The 17,926-nt window shown below is 39.1% G+C and overlaps 1 protein-coding gene across 1 annotated transcript in view; it reads left to right on the forward strand.

The window, feature by feature from the left end:
* Positions 1–17,926, forward strand: part of LOC138166096 (vitellogenin-2-like) — a 65,630-nt gene that overhangs the window by 11,533 nt on the left and 36,171 nt on the right. The window contains 10 exon segments of the mRNA XM_069094522.1: positions 998–1,249; positions 2,666–2,827; positions 4,712–4,860; positions 5,817–5,967; positions 6,062–6,219; positions 6,401–6,566; positions 9,194–9,319; positions 10,170–10,388; positions 12,815–12,842; positions 12,845–13,031. Of these exon segments, the coding sequence (XP_068950623.1) occupies positions 998–1,249; positions 2,666–2,827; positions 4,712–4,860; positions 5,817–5,967; positions 6,062–6,219; positions 6,401–6,566; positions 9,194–9,319; positions 10,170–10,388; positions 12,815–12,842; positions 12,845–13,031 (1,598 nt within the window).

Below are 17,926 nucleotides of genomic sequence, written 5' to 3' on the forward strand. Positions count from 1 at the left end.
CATTTATTAAGCATCTACCGTGTGCAAGGCACTGTGGTAAGCACTTTACAAATATTATCTCATTCTGTTCTCAAAACAGTCCTGGAAGGTATTATTCCCATTTTACTGTTGAGGAAACTGAGACAGATGGAGGTAAGGGACTTGTCCAGGATCACACAGCTAGTAAATGTCTAAGGTCTAGATTTGAATTCAGGTCTTCCTACCTGAAAACCAAGAGCTCTACCCACTGTGCCATCTACCTGCCTCTAGACATATGGCAGAGGAATGACTAAAACTCTCCAAGACTCAAAATAGTTGTTGATTTGCATGAGTGGAAGGAGTTCCCACACAGGGAGCTCCTTCTGAAGATAAAATCAGAGGTCTAAATGCTAAGGAGGTATGAACCTTAGTTATCAGAAGCTTGGAATGCCAGAGACTGAGAAGGAGGATTGTCCCAAGAGTCAGTGCAAGCAACTGTGAATGTAGGTGGAACTCTGGCACTGTATCATTGGGCATGCTTGAGACTTCCCTGGAGACCAGAGCAGGGTAAACAGAGGATCTTAGTACTATTAAAAGCTGGAGCAAGAGAAAAAGGCTGTGGGAGTGCTCTGAGAGTGACTGTGGAGAAAGAAGAGAGCCTGCAGACCGAGGGAGGAAGGGCTGAGACCAGGTTCTGTCCTTTGCAACCAGCACAATGTATGCCAAGATGGCCCAAGCTGTGATGAAAAGGTCTAATATCAGATTCTGTCCAGTACAGTCAGTGAACCTAAATCACAGGCTTCTCAATTTCCTTCTGGGTTCTATTTCAGAAAGAGATTGCCCCCGGGGGAAATGGGGTTGCCAACAGTGCTTCTACCATCTTTCCAAATGACCTCCTAGGAGAAATACACAGGGAGTAGAATGAATAAAATCAGTATTGTTGATTACTTGTATAATATTAAATATTGCTTGCATTAGAAGGGAGGACTCATTTCTTTGGCTATAGTAATCTGCTGCTTTCAATTTTTTCCCCCTCCAGATTCAGTCTTCACAAGTAGAAGAATACACTGGTATCTGGCCTAAAGATTCATTCATTTACTCACCTACGCTCACTCAGACAATTGCATCTGGCCTTATGCAAATATTCAAGTTTGAGTATAATAATGGACGAATTGGCAACATTTATGCCCCAAAGGACACCCCAGCTACCATTGTTAACATAGTAAGAGGGATACTAAACATGTTCCATATAACCATCAAAAAGTCTCAAAATATATATTACTTACAAGAGGTAAGTATTTCTGCTTTAGGCCTACTTACTTTCAATATCTAAAGCAGTTTGATGATGTTAATAAGAACACAGATTGTGTTTGTTTCTTTTTTTCATTCATGGACCTCTTCAAGTCAATACCATATTCATTGCATATTTTGAATCAACATCCAATCAAAACCCATAGCCCCCACCAAGGTGTTTAAAAAAATAGATCAATCAAAGGGCTCATTAATTCAAATTAAAAGACATTTGATTAAATAATAGCAAAATGAATGATAATTAATATTTCTCCTTCCTCCTCCCATTACACAAGGATCCATTTGTTGACCAATTTCCATCTGAGTGGTTGGAAAGGCTGAGTGTGTGGCTAAGGAACAGAGGAATTAGAGGGCCCCTCCTTAGGAGAGAGCACATGCTTAGAGAACATAAAAAAGCTGAATAATTCACATTTCTCGTCCCATGTCCTAGCCAGAATCCTCATCTACCTTCTATACTTTTTGCATTTTTGTAGAGTCAGTGATATCACCTGTTGATCCAAGGAAGTTAATAAAATACTGTATTGTCCACTTCAATGCTATTTCTTTGCTATGCTCCCTCCTGGCTCTCTGGGCCAATGCCATCTACTGAGGTCTCCTCTGCTGCCCTTTGCCACTCTTCCTTTGGTTTGACTTTCCCCTGCATGAAGGGATCTTATCTTTTAAAACCATAGACTCAAAGTCTACTTTAGCTCTTTTTGTGAGTCACACTCATATCTATACCTAGGAGCTAGCACCAGCAGTAGTTGGTACTTTTGTGACTCAAACCCACAGTTCCTCACATCCAACAGAAATTAGTAGAACTCTAAATGCTTAGACTAAATCTGTCTTTGACACCTTTGTTTTCCCCCAGGTTCCTGAGCTCCTTGAACACACTCAATTTTTGAGTACTAGTGAAAAAAAAATATTTTACCTATCATAATATACTTGGTTGTTACCTGGGTCCGTGCAAATTACTCTGGGAATTATACTTAGAAAGACTTGGGTGAAAGAGGGGAAGACAAGACACATAGATAAGACATCTTGTTCTATCCTATTTTCTGCAAAAAAAAAATGCTGCTCTCCTTTCAACAAAAAGGCACTGCTTTTATATATTAATTTATACTTTTCAAAACATTTTGAAATATATCATCTTAATTGAGCAAAATATTTTGTGAAAGACAAAACAATTGTCATTTTATTCAGTCTTTTAATTAGGGAAATAAACACATGGGTTATATGCTTGCTAAAGATTGCCCAGTGAGGCCTAGATGGAGTTGGGATTAGAACCTAATTTTCTTGACTCTGTATAATTAGCTCCATAATTTGCGTTTCAGTCTCTATACTTATTTACTTTCTTCTAGTGGAAAATGGAAGTTCTACTATGAGGTTTTTGACTTGAATATTTTATTCTTCATAGGCTGGAATTGGTGGTATATGTTTTACTAACTATATCATCCATGAAGATAAGAGAAATAATCAGGTTTCCATCATGAAATCCAGGGATCTCAACAATTGCCAGGACAAGGCAGCCAAGAAGACAGGAATGGTTTATTTACATGTCTTTCCTCAATTTGAGAAGGTACAAACATTTGTATAAAAAAGACCCAAGTGATCCTTTCAGCACAGAGAGGTTACATTCTGCTAAATAGCCCATATATATTTCCCAGTCAGTGGCCACAGAAGAAAGGGACCTTTCCTGGACTTCTTGCTCGGGGTCACGGAACAAAATGGTGACCAAGTGGCTGGAATCTTTTGCTTTATCTTCAGATTTCTGTGTCCTGTCTCTCCTTCTGGGCTACCACCAACTAGGGGTTAAACAGGGACTTTTCCCCACTTTTTTGTATGATATCTTCAACACTGTAGTTTCTGTCCTCTCCCTCTCTCCCCCTCTCTTTTCTCCTAAGTAATTCTAGAAATATAGTATTGGCAAATGATACATAAAAGTCTATTTTACAAGTAGCATAAGGAAAATCAATGTTATGGGAAATATTTACAGTGCAAAATGTATCATAGACTTAGAGTCGTAGCATATGACACCTGGGATCATCTTTCTCTGTTTCTCATTTTAGCAAGTGAAGAGACAGAGGCCCAGAGACACCAAAAGATTTGCCCAAGGTCACAGAAAAGATGGTGGTGGAGCTGTGGTGGGAGGGGGAGGTGAGACGTAGGACCTGGATCTCTTAACTCCGGGTCCAATATTCTTTTAGCCTCGTCCCAATAAGAGAGTTGTTCAAAGTTACTCTAACTAATTTTTCCTGGTTTGTTATACATGAACTGCCTCTGGTTCTCTTTAGCGCATTACGTATTCTTTCCTGAGTTTTCTCTAGCCCTGGCTCATGGAATTATCAGACTTTGGTTCACATTCCAAATGCGCTGTTTGCTGCCTGTGTGACCTTAGGAAAATCACTGCTTACTCCAGCATGTAGCACGGTGCCTAGTGTGTGCTTAACAAATGCTTCTTGATTGACCTCTCTGCCTTGCCTCAGTTTCCCCATCTGTAAAATGAGGGGGTTAGACTAGATCATGACTTTTTGTGTCATGAACCCCTTTGGTGGTCCCCATGGAACCTTTCTCAGAATAATGTTTTCAAACACATAAAATAATAAAATACACAGGATTACAAGGAAGCCAATTATATTAAAATATAGTTATCCACATTTTTTTAAAAGTTCACAAAAGCCAGGTTAAGAGCCTCTAATCTAGATGACCTACAGCATGGCTTCCAGTTCCATCTATGAGCCTAAGAAACAACTGGCCACATGAGCTACTGTCCTTCCCTCTGCCTTCCCTCATCCTCCCCAAACACAGCCGCCTCCCTGAAGTACCCTGAAATAACTGCTATTATTGTGCAATCTGGTGAATCCAATTTTACTAAATACAAAAATGCCCAGAATCAAAGTTTTCTTTTTCCTTTTACAAACAATCTATGAATTTATGAATTTCAAATGGAGCTGTTTTGACTTCTACAGGTATGTGGTTTGAAGCTAAGTGGCAGGACCAGGATTGAGACCCAGGTCATCTGGCCCTAAATCTAATTCTTTTGTCGCTATACTATTTTTCCTTGCTACTGGAATTTAGATACTGCATCCACAAAAAAAGCGTGATGGAAGATGGGCAGCTTCAGGGTGGGGAACCTGCGGCCTCGAGGTAACATGTGGCCTTCTGGATCCTTGGGTGTTGTTTTTTTTTTTTTGACTGAGTCTAAGTTTTACAGAACAAATCCTTTTTTAAGGAAATTTGTTCTATGAAGTTTGGATCCAGTCAAAGGGCTGCACTTGAAGACCTAGAGGGCCACACGTGGCCTTGAGGCTATAGGTTCCCCACCCGTGGTAGACCCATTTTTAAAAATGTGCTCCAAATCCATCCAATCCAACAAGCATTTATTAGGTGCTCATTGAATGCAAGGTTAAGCAGAGAGTTGTTGCTTGTTGTATGCACTGTCTGAACCTACCTGTCTTTCTAGAAAGCTGGGATTGTTAAAGGAACAGAGACATACTCCTACAAAATGAAGTATACAGGATGTGGGGCTTTGATCACAGAAGTTACAGTTCACCAGGTGTACCAAGTCTCCCCCTTCAATGAGGAGGATGGGGTTGAAATGACAGAAACTAAGTGAGTTCAATCATGTGGAAACAATCACATCCTCTGACTCCCAATCAATAGCTGAGCCTCCCTGAGTTGTGAACTGAGTCCCTGTGGAATCATGTTTCAGAAAAGAATGACAGACCAAGGAAAAATTTTCTTTCAGTATATCTTCTTTTCTTTGGAATTTAAGAAAAGGGAGGGGGAAAATGTATTTGCTGTGGAGCTGGAGAATACTTAGAAGTTTGAGACTGAAAAAAGGACTGGTCTAAATTTCCAAAAATGGAATAAAAATCAAAACACCACCAAAATTAGTCATAGACCCATAATATTGAATACAAAAGCTACCACTCCCTTCAGTCCATCCAAAAGATATCTTGTATCAAGGAAGTGGAGGGGGAGATGGAAGAAGACCAATACTATCTAATTACACCCTTATAATTGTAGTCTTATCTTTAGAATCAACAGAATCACAGAATCTCAGAATTGGAAGGGAACCTAGAAGCCACCAAGTCTAACCCATACCCCAATAAGAATTGGCCCCATTCAGTACATGATAAGTGGCCCTCCAACCTTCAGTACCATTTCCTAACCACCAGACAGATTCCAGATGCCTTTTCAGAGGATAGAAATTTTACATAGGAGGAAACTGAGGATCAGAAAAGTTAATTAATTTGGCTAAGGTCACATGAGTAAATAGTAGGCATCAGAGGTAGGAATTTGAACCCAGGTCTTTTGATTCTAAGGAGGATCATAGATCCAGAGCTAGAAAGGACTTCAGAGGCCCATCTAACTGAACCACAATAATTTTACAGAAGAGGAAAATTGAGGTTAACCAATTTGCCCAAAGTCACCCAAGTGAATAGCAAGCATCAAAGCTTTTGAACATAACACCTCCAACTTCAAAGCCAACTGCTTCCCCAAATCACCCATTTTCTACATTTATTATATTTCCTAATCCATATGTGTTTGCTTTGTTTTTTGAGGCAAGACCTCAGCTTGATTGAAGTGAAAAATGAGCATTGGAGCAGCCCAGAAGTTCGAATGCAGAATCAGGGAAGCCTTCAGTACCGTTTCCTAACCACCAGAAGGCAGATGCCTTTCCAGCTGGTGAAAATGAATAACCCCAAGAAACAGGTAAGAGGGGGCCTTTTCATTTAATCATCAGGTTCACTGAGAGCTGGAAGTACTTTAACTGGAAGGATTTTGCTGCATCTTCCTTGGGTGCTAGGTCACTGAGGGTCTCCACAACCTCATCCAGAACAACCAAGGAAGGTTCCATGAAGATGCTCCCACCAGATTTCTAGAGCTTATCCAGCTGATTCGGGCAATGGATGTTGGAAGCCTGACCAGTGTTTGGAAGCAGTGGGAAGACAAGACTCAGTACAGGTCACTGTATTGGGGCCTCAGACCCCATCTCAGTTCTATGACCTGGGTTTAGTGGACTGGGAAATTCCCAAGGGGGTGGGGCAGGGTGGAGTCCACTTGCATCCTTGTTATCTGTAGGCCACAAAACCTTAGGGCCTAAAACATCAGGCATGAAATGAAGGCACTGTGACTATGGTTACAGGCGCTGGTTGCTGAGTGCCATCACCATGGCAGGAACCAAAGACACCCTGAAGTTTATCAAAGAAAAAATTGAGAGCAACGCCTTCTCCTACTTGGAAAACTTGTTGGTAGTTATTTTTTCATTCCACCTCGCTACAGCTGACAACAGCATCCTTCCCATAGCTGCGGTAAGTGAAAGCACATGGTGAATGCCCTCGGAAGACTGTGCAGACCACCAGTGTTTTCTCATGGTGGGATAGGAGGTCATCAAGGGAATCCCTGATCAGTCTGATAAGTTCCCCACTGAAGTTGATAAGATTACAGATATGAGTCCAAGAAGAGCCATTTTGGTACTGAGGAAACTAGGTGGCTCGAGGTCTTACACTTGGTGACTCAAGGTCTGACTGTGCTGGACTTGAAATAGTTCAAATCCAACCTCAGACATTTGCTAGATGTGTATCCTTGGGCAGGTCACTATTCTCTCTTAGCCTAAGATTCCTCATCTGTAAAGTGGGGATAAGAGTACTTAACTCTCACAACTGTGATGCTCAAATGAGTTAACATATATGCAAAAACTGTAAAATGCTATATGAATGCTAGCTATTGTCATTATTAGTCAAGAAAACCTCTCTGGACACCAGTTTCCCCAACTCTAAAATGGCTGGATTAGACTAGATGGCATCTAATAGCTTTTTAAACTCTGTCCCATGATAAACACCGACCCTGTAATGTTCATCTGCATAAAGTCACAGTCTAGGTCAAACTCAAATAGAGAGTCCACAGAATCATACACAAGGATCCCTTTGGGTTGTATATTTAAGAAAAATCACCTATTAATATTATAGGTGGTAAATGGAAAAGTCAGAATGTGAACCCAGGTCTTGTTATTCAAAATAAAATGATCTTCCTACCACCCTCATGCTGGCTCCTAAAATCAGAAAATCTGAATAACAAAATCTCAAGTATTAGAAAGGCTTCAGAGGCCGTCTAGTCCAACCCATACCTAATTAGGAGTTGACCAGACAGGGGTCATTCAGTTTCTATTGGGAGACCTCCATTGACAGGGAATGGGGATCTCACTACCTTCCTACTTTTGGTTAATTCTAATTAACAAGACGTGTTTCCTGACATCAAATGTGGATCGTCATTCTATAACTTGCACCCATCAGTCCCGGTTCTGCCTCTTGAGCCTAATAAGAACACCTAATTCCTCTTCTATGTGACAAGATTTCAGATACTTAAGAAAGTCGTCATGGGCCCCTTTAGGCCTTTGCTTCTGCAGACCAAACTCCTCAGCTTCTTCAAGTGATTTTGCTACACTGTGCAGTCAAATGCCTTCACCACCTGGGTCATCCTCCTCTGCCTTCTTCCTTTGGTATTTCAATGGTTACACCTCTAGCCCTTTGTTTAATAAAAAAAAAACAAACGAACAAACAAAGGTGATGCCCTAAATGAAATACAGTAGCAGCCTGTTAAGACAGAGTGCTGCAGAAATATTGCCTCCTGTCTTGTGGACACCATTTCTCTCTTACTTCAGCCCTAAATGCATTAGTGTTTGGGAATTTTCTGATTTCTGTGCCACCCTATTGAGTCATGCTGAAACACATCGTCCACTAAAATCCCCAGATTTTTTTTTTTACTTGAGCTGTCACTTATCTGGTGAAGATGCCTCCCCCATCTTGTACTTGGGAAGCTGAATACTGGAAACAAAGTTTAGGCTTTATACATCTATGTTAGGTGGGCACTGTGTCCCCTCTCCCAAATAGGACATCTTGCACTGAAATCTTTCTCCATCTCCGTTTTACAGATGAGGTGTCTGAGGTTAAGAGAGATTAAGTGATGTTATTCTCTGTCTATGCTTGTTTACAGACATGATGAGGGTTATGTCTGAGGATGTGACATGGTTTTTTTTTTTTCCAAGTGACTTTTTAATAAGATGTTTTTCTTTCCAGGCAGGGTCTTTGGGGACAGAGGAATGAGGCAGCCTGGCAATATTCATACGTGACCTTTAAGCCAGCAATACCTGTAACACACAGCCTCAGGTTGCCTTCTCGGTATTGTGTTTTTCTAGACTCAGGCCCTCATCTAGGCGTCTGGCACTGCCTAGAACAGCTGGGCACCGGGCATTGGCAGACATTCACAGATGGAGTAAACAAATTCAACAAACATTTATTAAAGTGTGTTCTATATGCAAAGCCCTGGTTAATAACCATAATTCTAGCAATACTCCCTGAGGTTTTACTTGTAATAACTGGCCCTCACCCCTTTTCCTAACGTAATGTCATGTCCTCCATAAACCCCATGGACACACATGGCTCACCTCCCTCTGAAGGCAGCCCCCACAGGCAGATTTTATTCTAACCCCCCCCCCCCATGATTCTCTTGACCATCGAGCTATTCTCATAGGAACTGGTTGCTGACAGCACATCCTAGTGTAAAGGACCCTGGGCTGGACATCAGACAACCTGGATTTTTAACCTTGCTTCTGCACCTTGCTGGCTATGTGACCTTGGGCCAATACATTCCTATTTCTGGGCCTCAGTTTCCCCAACATCAGCTGTCACTGCCTCTGTTAATACTCCCTTCTACCTGACTCTGATGAGACTGACAACATGAATTGTTGTCTTCCCTCATCGTCCCCCAACCCAGCTTCCTTTCCAAAGTACCCTGAAATTGCAGCTGGCATTATTGTGCAATCTAGAGAATCCAATTTTACTAAATTTTACTAAACTTCCCAGAATCGAAGTTTTCTTTTTGCCTTTTACAAACACCCTAGTTACATTAGTTTAAAATGGAGCTGTTTTGACTTCTTCAGGAAATTGTCGCCAGTCCTCAAATACAGAAATATTCCTTACTTCACAAGGTTGCTCTCCTGGCTTATGGTTCTATGGTTTACAGATCATCTCTTTCCACTTCATCATCTCCTACTGAAGCCCTTCAGGTGAGAGGTTTCAAATCTCAGGACTTTTTTCTTCTCTATATACAGTACTTGGAGGTTCCAAGTACATTCTCACAACTCCCTCCATTTTCTAATATTACAGAATATACTAATAAAATGTTATGGGACTGTTCAAAATAAAAATAAAATCCTCATCTAATCTCCTATTAGTCATAGATATTAGAAGTCTCTTTTTTAATCTTTCATTTTATTTTTCAATTAAGTATTTGTTTTCTCTCCCTTCAGTCCCTACCTGAGTTTAAAAGAAAAGAAGCAGAAGAAAACCTTTGTAACAAGCTCATATAGTCAAGCATAACAAATTCTCATATGTTCATGGCCAAAAAACATGTGTCTTTTTTTACTTCATCAATCCATCATCTTTCTGTCAGAAGCAGTGTCTTGGAGAACCATTTTTAGTCATTTGGAATCATGATAGCTCAGTTTTCCTAGGTCTATCTCATGTTGTTTGTCTTTATACAAAATTCATTGGTAATCACTTTCTCTTTACCAAGACAGAATAATCCTAGAAGAAGGAAGGTTCCAAAGACATACTGCTTTGTATCTTGTATATATCTATTTATTTATATGTTACTTCCCTTGTTAGAATGTAAGCTCCTTGGGGGCAGGCACTGGTTTTGTGTATATGTGTGTGTGTGCTTGTGTCCTCAGAGCTTAATACAATGCCTGACAAAGAAAAAAGATTAATTAATCCATGTTGAATGAGTGGTTGATGGATTACTTGTGAATTCTTGAGAGTACGGTGGTAGATGTGGTCAGTGAGGAAGGACCCCTGACTTTACACACCAGGTTCTATATGAGATGATTCTGCAATGACAAAGTACTTGGTTGACAGGTACTCCATAACTACGCAAATGAGGCAATTAAAAGCGGCCAAGAAGAAGCAATGGTCACAGCCCTGAAGGCCCTTGGCAACTCAGGTCAAATGGCCAGCATCAAACGCATCCAGAAGTACCTGCCGGAATTCTCACCTTCTGCTTCTGATCTTCCAGTCAGAGTTCAAGTGGAAGCAGTGATGGCCCTGAGAAAGCTAGTCAGGAAAGACCCCTCAAAGGTGAGAATCATGTTCCTTTGCTTTAAATACAAAGTTCAGGAATAGAATGGGAAAACTTGGGGCCAGGATCATTAGATCTGATACTGAGATCAGGAAAGGACCTCAGGAATCATCCTGCTCCATCCCCTCCTTCTACGCGTGAGGTCACTGAAGCCCAGAGAGGAAAGGTGATAAATATCAGAACACAAGTCCTTTGACCCCAGAGTCAGGTTGTTTTTTCCCCCATTGTACAACATTGGTTTCTGATTTTTGCTCATGGAAGCATTATGGTTGACAGTAACAATCTGCCAATCAACAACAAGCATTTATCATTATTATTTATTATTATTATATTATTATTATTATTTCTATATACCAGTCATTGTGTTAGAAGTTAGGGATGGAAAATAACAATAACAAAAACTCCTCATGTTTTTCCTGTTTGTTGATCTGATTAGATATGACCAAAGCCCCCTCTTACCATGGGGGAAGTAGTTAATGTGAGCAATGATCAATGACTGTGTCATATCATTGACGCACCAAAAAATGGTTCTCCGTGTACTAATGCTTAGGTGACGTTGGAAACAAGTTGGACTGACTGCTGAGCGCTGGTACAGAATTCACTTATTTGAACTCCACTGTTCCCCGTTCTCTCCTCATTCCCACACATTCAATTTAATTGAAAAAGGGGGGAAAAGGGGGCTAATTCAGTGGCTACACGAAGACATTACCATGGATATTAGAAAATGTTGTATGGAAGCTATTTCAGCTCATAATGTTACCTCTCCATGACTCATGCATTGGACTTTACCAAATGGCTCTAATCATTTTAATTTAGGCTTTTCACTCAGTAGAGATGAAGCACAGAACATTTTTCATGAAAACAAGTCTCCTAGGATCCTTTTATTAAGAAGAATATTTACCTGATGTGTTTTCTGTAAGCAGAGGCTGTTTGTAATCTGGAAGAGACCATACCCTCCCCCCCACTCTGAGATGTCCTATAAGGGACAGAAACCCTTCAAGCCTTGTTTTTTATATTAAACAACCCTAACTTAAACTCTCCTGGCTTTATGGCCTAAGGAGTTGTCTTTCTCTCTAGGATTACATCTGCATTGGTGTGTGTGTGTGTGTGTGTGTGTGTGTGTGTGTGTGTGAAGGATCTGCAGAGCTGGTGTCATTGTCCCCCAAATGTTCTAACCTATGAGTATGAGTTATAGGGGTATCTCTGAGGGGGTTCTTCCCATTCATTTCCCCAAAGAAGAAATGAAGAGTAAGACAAATCAGTTCTGCACAATTCCTGAGACAAACACAATTTTGGTTAGAAATAGAAGATATTGATGTCTATAATGGGCTCATGATAAATTCATATAAATCAATGGGTGAGACATTTTTTTAATCCTACTAAGGCCAAGGGACTATGGGACACAAGTAAATATAAGACTATGCTCCTTGACCTTGCAATCTAGTTGGGAAATTAAGGCACAGACCCATCTAAAGAGAAATATAAACTAACTTATGTTGTTGGTTGGGTTACTGTCTTCCTAGTCAGTTGCCAACTCCTGTAGGCACTGTCCCAGTTGAAGTCCTTATTCCCTCTTGCCAGTAATTGCTTGCCAGGATTTTTCCATTAGTCTTCTATGTGGTTCCCCTGCCTCATTCTCTTCCCCTCCTAATCCTTCCTCCACACAGCTGCCAAACTGGGATTCCCAGAACAAAAATCTGACCACGTATCTTCCCTATTCAATAAACTCCAGTGGTCCCCTATTACCACTGGGAAAAAATGAAAACACCTTTGTTTGACATTTAAAATCCTCTTTAATCTGGTGGCAACCCATGTTTTACCTTTACTTCTCATGAATTTCCCTCATGCACTCTACTTTCCAGACAAATTCACTCATTTGCTTTTCCTTGTACATGATATCTCAGCGTTATTTCCTTTGTGCTGGCCATCCGCCTTGCCTATATTGTTGCCCCTCCTGCCTGTTGCCTCTTGGAATCTCTAGCTCTAAGATCCAGGCCAAATGTCAGTTCCTAAAGCAAACATGTCCTCATCCCACTAAGGATTTGCCCCTGCTTAAATTACTTCCTATTCGCTTTGCACATATTTGGTACTAATTTTTCTGTCTGAGTTGTTTTTTCCCTAGTCAAATGCCCTGAATTCAAGGATTCCCTCACCTAGCTTAGTTCTTGTTACATACAACAGTAGGAATTTGACAAAGGAAATACGGGGTATAAACAATAGATATTACCCATGTTCAGGGGAGAGAGAAGTCACTTTGGTCTGCAGTTGACCAAGGACAGTCTCACAGAGGAGAAGAGATTTGATCTGGTCTTGGGAAGGTTTCTAGAGATAGAGAAGAATGATGACAGCTTTCAAGCAAGGGAGTTGGTGTGGTGCCTTCGTGGGAATTTGTCTTTAACATGTTTCTGCTCTGAAATGTCTATAGGTCCAGGAAATACTTCTCCAGATCATCGCAAAAGCTCCTTGTCACCCAGAGTCCGGATGGTGGCCTCTGCTCTGCTGTTTGAAGCCTGGCCTCCTCCATCTGTGATGACCACAGTGGCCAATATCCTGCTGAAGGAGAAGGGCTTGCAAGTAGCCAGTTTCATTTATTCCTACATGAAGACCATCTCCACAAATCACTTTCCAGATTGGACTAACATGTACGTAGGGAATCGGTGGCAAGGTTCTAGGAGAAGTAGTTATTTCAAACCTAGTGACATCTGAGGACCAGTGTGGCCTCTGATGTCCACAGCAGGGAAGTACAATTAGAACACTAATTACATCAATAGTGGTTTTATGCACACTTCAGTTCCCAGGCAAATTATTTTTTTTGGTTTAATTAAGGCCTCCTATCTTCATCAGAGCTATGTCACATTATGAAAATATATTATGGACTTGACTTGGTATGAAATTCCAAAATAGCTGGTGAAATTATAAAGTATGTAGGAAATGCATATAATTTCCCTTCATTAAGGGCCTATCAGACTGTAACATACTCTGGCAGTGGTGATCCAGTCTTTTTACATAAAGAATTTTGGTAATGGGAAACCCAAGACCCCCTAAAGCAAACCATTCTCTTGGAAGCCTCCATTTATGAGGAAGTTTTCCCTTACAAATCAACCCTCTGCATTTTATACACCTTGCTCCTAGCCTGGCCCTCTAGGGCCAAGGAGAACAAGTCTTATCTTTTACCCACTTGACAGGGCAAATACTCTCATTTCCTCTTTCCACCCTCCAGTTTTTTTTTTCCTTCTCTTGACTCAACAACCCCAATTCCTTTAGTTGATCCTCATCCATTATCAAACCAAGTCCTTTTGCCACGAAAATCTCCCTCTTCTGCATGCTCTCTAGTTTGTCATTGTCTTTCCTAAAATGTGGTTTCTAGAACTGACCAGAATACTCTTGATATGGTCTGACCAGAGCAGAGGACACCTTCTTATCCCTTGAAATTGTATCTCTTAATGTAGCCTAAGACAACAATAGTTTTTCATCGCCATGTCACATTATTGACTTTTACTGAACTTGCAATTCACTAAATTCCCCAGGTCTTTTTCAGATAAACTATTATTTAGCTATGTGCTTCCCATTTTGTATCTTGTAAAGTGGATTTCCTGAATGCAAGTCTAGGATTTTAACTTTATCCCTAATAAATATCATTTGATTGGATTTAGTCTAACACTCTAGACCTTCTCAGGTTGTAATGGATCCAATGAGGTCATTATCTCTAACTACTTTGGGTCATCTGAATGCCATGTTTGCCTTCATTCAAAACACTGATAAAAATGTGGAACAAGACACAGCCAAAGACAGATCCCTGGTCACTCTACTGGAGATTTCCTTCCAATTGATGTAGATACATTAGTAATTACTCTTTAGATATTCTAATTAAACCAGATTCAATCTACCTAACTATATACTGTGAGTTAGCCCATCACCCCCATCTAATCCAGCATGAGAATAAAATGTTTCACTAATCATTCCTTTAATAACAGTCTAGATTTCTGCTCAGAAGTCAAGTTCATGACTTAGAATTTTTAATCTCTACTCTAGTCCCTCCCACCCCCTTTTCAAATGGAGACATTTGCCTTTCTACAATTCTCTGGCATTTCTCCCATTCTCCATTATTTTTCAAAGCTTATTCATAGTGATTCACATATGCCAATTCATTTAGTTTCTTCAGTAAATGATTTTAATTAGGATAATTAGCATAGTACAACAGAAAGAGCAGTGGCTCCAGAGTCAAAGGACCTGGGTTTAAGTCCTGTCTTTGATACTCACTACCTGGCTAACCTTGGGCAGATCATTTGACCTCCTTAGACCTCAGTTTCCTCATCTGAAAAATGAGGAAGTTGTGCTAGATGGCTCTTGATTCCCCTTCCAGCTCTAGATACATGATCTTATGAACATAATCTCTCTGATGTACCAGTATGATAATGGTATGTTCTGTTCTTGACAAAGATAATATACATGTTTCTTTAGGGTCACTGCTTCCTTTTCTAGATTTTCACTAGTCATCCCTTTATTAATAAAATAACTTTGCCAAAAATCAAACTCAACCTTATTGGCCTAGAATTTTCGGTCTCCACTCTTTATTTTCTTTCTTTTTTTTTCCATGAAAATTGAGACATTTGTCCTTCTTCAGACCTGCCTGTTCTCTCCTGTTCATTGTAATCTTTAAAAAAATTTTCTTTAAAGTTATTTTATCTTTACATTCATCCATAAATATCTTTCCCACTATCCACATTGAACAACAACAAAAATGAACTAAAGCTAAAAAGAAAAGTCTTGTCATAAGCATATATAGTCCAACAAAACAAATTCCCACATCAGCCATGTGCAAAAAAATGTTTCTCTCTACATTTTAAGTTAATTATCTCTTTGGCAAAAAGGGGAGTGAAACATTTCATCTTCATTCTTCTACAATTGTGGTTTATCATTGAATGAACAGAGTTCTCAAGTCCTTCAAAGATGACTTTCTCTATAATATTGTTGTAATTATATAAATTATTCTAGTTTTGTTTGCTTCACTCTGCATGAGTTCAAAGAGGTTATCTCAGTTCATTATTTCATTTTTTTGTCTTTGTTAATTTGTTGTTTACTATTAGTCTACAAGATTCAGTTCCACAATCCCTTGAGTTTCAAACTTTTTCCTCTTCCCTCTTCTCTCCTCCCAACCAATGGCAGCATGCAATCAAGTATAGGATCTGCAAATACTTTCATATCAGACATTAGTCAGGTTGTAAAGAAGGATTGTAACAGATGGAATGAACAATGGGAAAGAAGAAACAAAACCAAACAAGAAAAAGAAAGAGAGTGGGTAGTGTGCTTCAGTCTGCATTCAAACTCTGTTCTTTCTAGTTCTTTCTCTGAATGTAGATATTTCCTTCCATCATGAGTCTTTTGGTGTTGTCTTATAACCTTAAATTGCTGAGAAGAGTCCAGTGTATCAATGCTGGTCATCACACATACCTTGTGTCTATAATTGTGTACAAATTTCTCCTGGTTCTGCTATTCTTACTCTGCATCAGTTTGTATAAGTCTCTCCAGGTAAATATGAAGTTTGTCTGCTCCTCATTTCTTATAGCACAATAGTATTCCATTACATTCATATACCAAAACTTGTTTAGCCATTCCACAATTGATGGGCATCCCCTTAATTTCCAATTCTTTGTCACCACAAAAAGAGCAGCAATAAATAATTTTGTACATAGGGGTCTTCCTTCCACTTCTATGATCTCTTTGGGATACAACCCTAGAAATGGTATTACTGGGTCAAAGGGTGTGCAATTATTTATAGCCCTTTGAGCATAGTTCTAGATTGCTCTCCAGAATCATTGAATCAGTTCACAATCCACTAGCAATGCATTAGTGTTCCAATTTGTCCACGTCCTCGCCAGCATTTATCGTTTTCCTGTTTTGTCATCTTAGCCAATCTGGCTGGTGAGATGTGGTACCTCAGAGTTCTCATTCACCACAATGTATTCCATTACATTCCTATATCATAGTTTCTCCATCCATTTGGTTACGGGTACCTCCTTAGTCTCCAGTTTTTGGCTACCGCAAAAAAAAAAAAAGTGGCTATAAACATTTTTGTACATATGAATCTTTTCCTTATTTCTTTGTTCTCTTTGCAATATAATCCTAGAACAGTAAAGCTGGTTCAAAGGGTATGCACAATTTAGTAATTTTCTTAGTTTCAAATTGCCCTCTAGAATTTTTGCATAAATTCATAGATCCACCAGCAATGGATAGTGTGCCTGCTTCCTTGCAGCTTCTCCAATATTTGTCATTTTTGACAGTCTGATAAGTGTGGAGTAGAACTTCAAAATTGCTTTAATTTCTATTTCTTCAATTATTCATGATTTAGAACATTTTCTCATATGGTAATTTATAACTTGGACTATTTCCTTTGAAAACTATATCTTCATATCCTTCACATATATCTGTTGTGACATGGTATTTAATCTAATAAATTTGCATCCATTTTATATGTCTTGAATATGAAACTTTTGTCAGAGAAAATTGTTGCAGAGATTTCCCCCTCCCAATTGACCAATTTCCCTTCTAATTTGAACTACATTTGATCGGTGTGGACAGAAACTTCTCAATTTTATATACTCATAATTATGTATTTTATCTTATATGATCTTCTCTATCACCTATTTAGACATGAAATTTTTTGAAACATAATTTCTTCTGTGTTATTTGTTTAAGATGTGACTTTTATATCCAGGTCATGTGTCCATTTGGAGCTTATATTGGCATAAGGTGTAAGGTGTTAATCTACCTAATTTCTCCTGGGCTACTGTCTAGTTTTTCCCAGCAGTTTGTGTGGAATATGAGTCTTTCTCACAGTTACCTGGATCTTTGGGTTTTTCAAACATTATGCTACTGTATTTGTTTGCTTCTCTTTGTTGTATACTTAATCCATTCCTCTGATCAACCTCTTTATACTTTAACCAGTATCATATTAAAAAAAATGTTTAGTGCATTGAAATAAAGTTAGAAATCTATAAACATCTCCCTTCCCACAACCATTTCCTGCTTTTATTTTTTACTATAACCTTTGAGATTCTTGACCTTTGGTTCCTCCATATGAATTTCATTATTTTTTCTAATTTTATAACATATTCCTTTGATAGTTTGATATAATAATAAATAAGCAAATTAATTTAGGTAATATTATTTTTATTATATTGACCTATCTATGAGTAAGTAGCTTTTCTCTCATTGTTTAGGTTTGTCTTTATTTCTGTACAGAGTATTTTACAGTTCTCAGTTCATAAGTTCTTGGTACATCTTGGTAGGATAGCTTCCATAGTTTTTTTTAAATTAAATTTTACTTTCTATATTCTTCTGCTATTGATAACATTCAGGAATGCTCTGATGATTCCTATGGATTTATTTTATATTCTGCAAATTGAATTTATTGTTTCAATTAATTTATCTATGATTATTCCTTCTATTTCTCTTATTGCTATAGTGATTATTTCTAGCACCATGCTAAATAGTAGCTGTGATAACAGAAATCCTTACTTTACCCTTAGTCTTATTG

Source organism: Petaurus breviceps, unplaced genomic scaffold, assembly GCF_028583685.1.
Source record: "Petaurus breviceps papuanus isolate PSGF00001 unplaced genomic scaffold, PetGlider_PUasm1.0 220, whole genome shotgun sequence".
NCBI lineage: Eukaryota > Metazoa > Chordata > Mammalia > Diprotodontia > Petauridae > Petaurus > Petaurus breviceps.